General features: G+C 42.8%; 1 protein-coding gene across 1 annotated transcript in view; it reads left to right on the top strand.

Moving 5' to 3' along the window:
- Positions 1 to 1,582, top strand: part of AQP6 (aquaporin 6) — a 24,224-nt gene extending 22,642 nt beyond the window's left edge. The window contains exon 4 of the mRNA XM_042449214.1: positions 494 to 1,582. Coding sequence (XP_042305148.1) covers positions 494 to 688 — 195 coding nt within the window. The 3' untranslated portion in view covers positions 689 to 1,582. The remainder of the gene's footprint in view (positions 1 to 493) is intronic.
- Positions 1,583 to 3,612: the final 2,030 nt, after the last annotated feature.

Below are 3,612 nucleotides of genomic sequence, written 5' to 3'. Positions count from 1 at the left end.
GAGCTGGGGAGACAGCCTCTCTCAAGCTCCAGCCAGGCTTTGGAGGACTCTGCAGTCGAGGAGCCCCAGCCAGAGCCAGGCTAGAGCTGGGGAGACAGCCTCTCTCAAGCTCCAGCCAGGCTTTGGAGGACTCTGCAGTCGAGGAGCCCCAGCCAGAGCCAGGCTAGAGCTTGGGAAACAGAATGCAAGGAGGGAAGTCCTTTCAGCCAATCACAACAAGGCAGAACATGGGAACAGAAGTAAGAACGGATTACATTACCGCTCTGACATTTCTTGGACCGTTTTAAAAATGTTTCCACAAGCTTGGATCACTTTCTTATCCGTTCCCTCCGAGGAACACATATGGAACACTTTGAGGGGTATGTAGAACCCGATGGGAACCCGATGGGGACAAAAACGTGTGGTAAAGTTGAAAGTGTTCCGTTCCAATCGGGTTCCAAAAATGTTCTCGGAACGCGATGCGATAAACTCCTCTGTCTCTCTTTCTTTGCAGGTATTCTGGGTGGGTCCCTTGGCTGGTGCTATCTTAGCATCTTTGCTTTATAACTTTGTTCTTTACCATGACCCAAAGACTTTGGCCCAACGACTGGCTATTCTCAAGGGCAGCTATGATGGAGAAGAGCTGGAGAAAGAGAGAGACCAACCGAAGGAAAACATATCACTGCCAAGCCTCGTGCATAGACTGTAGCTTCCAGTGTCCCAGGAAGAGTGCAGACACATAACACCCTTCTTCCATTTTTAAAGGAAGCGCTCAGCATCAGCAACACTAAACCTGCTTACTCTGAAACTGGTCACTAGAGGGCCCCAAGTGCCTTTTCTCTGAAGTCTGTGGGCCTCTGCATTTTAGATATTATGCCTGTTGCCCAGTTCTACATTTGCTATAGTATCTTTTAGCATCAGGAATGCCTGACAGTAGAGAGATGATACATGGATGCCATAAGACCAAGGGAGCTCAGGGACACTGCACAAATCTGTAGATATCTTATGCACTTTACAGGGGAAATGTAACTGAGGCAAGGTTGAATGTGAATATTTACAGCTGTGGGTAACAGAGGCATATATTGTTTCTCTCAAGAATTAAGGCTGCCTTCTGTTTTACCAAAGCAACCTCACACACACATACACTATATATGTCTATATATAGATATGTAGATACATTGCATTTTAACATAACCAGCATTGTTTCCTACTTTATCATGAAACAAGGGATTGAGGTCACTTATGTTTGACCCTGGATTATGATTTTTATTTTATTTTTTATTTAAAATTTTATCATTGCTAGCCATCTAAAGAAGTGTGTTCCTCATTATTCTTCCAAAACACTTCTCTATCTCCAAGTCAAGGATGGGGAACTTTTCCTCATTCCCACAACTGTCTTGGCCCACAGTTTCTTAACCACTGGGCCAAGTTGGCAGCAGAGGTTGATTCTCTAATTCTGTGCTAGATGTGGCTTGTCTGCAATCCAGAAGAATTACGATCCTCTCCTACACTCACCGTACAGAGATGGGGAATAATAATATGGAGAATATTAATAATATAATAATAAATTTTTATTTCTTATTTGCCTTTCCATGTTGCTTGAGCTAAGGAACAACACAGAGTTTGTTGTTGTTTTGGTGGTGGTGTTCCTTCAAGTCAATTCTGACTTAAGGAGACTCTAAAGCAAACCTATAATGGGGTTTTCTTGGCAGGATTTTTCAGAGGAAGTTTGTCATTGCCTTCCTGAGGCTGAGAGTGTGTGACTTTCCCAAGGTCACCCAGTGGGTTTCATGGCTGAGCTGGGAATCGAAGCCTGGTTTCCAGAGTTACAGTCCCACACCCAAACCTATATACACTGATCATTAAACAAATAAGATAAAACACATAAACCTAGGATTAAAATGACTATTACACATTAAAATTATCCAGATTAAAATATACCAATTTAAAATTCATACTTTAAAATCAGCTGTGTAGGCCTGTCAGAAGAGATAGGTTTTTAATACTGTTTTAAATTCAGACCTCATGTTTAGCTGTCAAATCTCTCCCAGCAGGTCATTCCACAATCTAGGGGCAGCCAATGAAAAAGTCTTCGGGGGGATAGTTGCCAGTCTAATGCTGGCCAGTTGAAGTAAATGTCACCCCAAAGGATCTTAGTATACTGTACATGGAGGATTATATGGAAGAAGGTGAATGCCTGACCCTTCAGATGTTCTTTGACCACAATTTCCATCATCCCTTTCCTTGTGTTTGCTGGGGGACAAGCATAGATGGGAGTTTCAGTCCTACAGCATTTGGAAGTCTGAAGGGTTCTTTCTCCTTGAAGTCAAATCAACCACTTCTAAATGAGCCTTTACTTTCCCTTCAGCTGCATTTTTTCAGGGGTTCTTAGCAAATTTTTAATGGTGTAACTAAAGGCTTTGAGGAAATCATGTAGGCACACTTTTGATTCGGCAGTATGGTGGATAGAGATCAGGGGCATAGAATGATGACAGCCTTATCACAGCAAAATAAAGAAACCTTTCTCTTGGAGGACAACCAATCTGTTGACACCAAATCTAAAATCCCTAAGAAGAAATGGTACCCAAAAGGATGGGGCTCTATGAATAGTTTTCAGTGGCCTAAGTACTGTTTCCAGGCAGAGGAGGCCCACCAAATCAATGATCGAATGGTAAGTGAATCTTGTAGATAAATCCCATTGATTCAGTGGAGACTAATAGCAAGCCAATGAAGGCTTGTATAATTTTAAGGAGAAAGTCTATAAAATGCACCTTGAGATTTAGCTGCAAGGGGGACTAATCCTGATTATTCTCTGTCTCACACAAGACTGGTGGGAAGTGATTCAGGAGTGATTTTTTTTAAAGGCAGCATTCTTCTCATATTGCCATGTTAAACTGTGGAATTCACTGCCACAAGAAATAATAATGGGTGCCAACATGGGTGGCTTTAAAAGGAGATTGGATAAATACATGGAAGTGGAGCTTACCAGGGACCTCTAGCCATGATGGGTATATATGTTTCCTCTAATGGTAGAAGCTGTTTGATGCTCATTAGCATTTACTGACAAAGGCCCCATTCCCACTCGCTCATTTGCCCTGGATAGAACTGGGCAGATCCGGTTGCCCCCATACCAAATCTGTTTGGAAAGAAGTTTGTACTACCTTTTCCCTCAATCGATGCAATTTGCCCCTCTGAAGTTCATATTTGCAGTACCGCTTTAAAATGGAGCCTCCTTTGTTGTCATTCAAATTCATTTCCGCTTTCGTCAAAGGTGACATATCCTACAGCCATTGGCCAACCGAATGGGTGCTTTCCCCCTCCTTTTAAAAAAAAAAACTGGCAGCAGTGTGCGCATATTCTGTCAACCTGTCAAATTTTAAAACCTCCAGCTGTGTGTGTCTGTTGTGTGTATTTGAGTCATTACAGATTATGACAATCCTAAAATGACCCCATCCTGGGGTTTTCTTGGCAAGATTGGTTCCAAGAACAATTGCCATTGCCTTTCCACTGAGGCTGAGAGAGAGTGACTCCCCAAAAGTCATGGGTTTCCACAGCCTTCCCTCTGAATGCCAGCCTCTAGCTTCCCCTTCGCTTCCAGCCCAGCATTTCCTCCTTTTTGGAACCTCTTCCTTT

Source organism: Sceloporus undulatus, chromosome 2, assembly GCF_019175285.1.
Source record: "Sceloporus undulatus isolate JIND9_A2432 ecotype Alabama chromosome 2, SceUnd_v1.1, whole genome shotgun sequence".
Taxonomy (NCBI): Eukaryota; Metazoa; Chordata; class Lepidosauria; order Squamata; family Phrynosomatidae; genus Sceloporus; species Sceloporus undulatus.
This window is presented reverse-complemented; position numbering and strand designations above follow the sequence as displayed.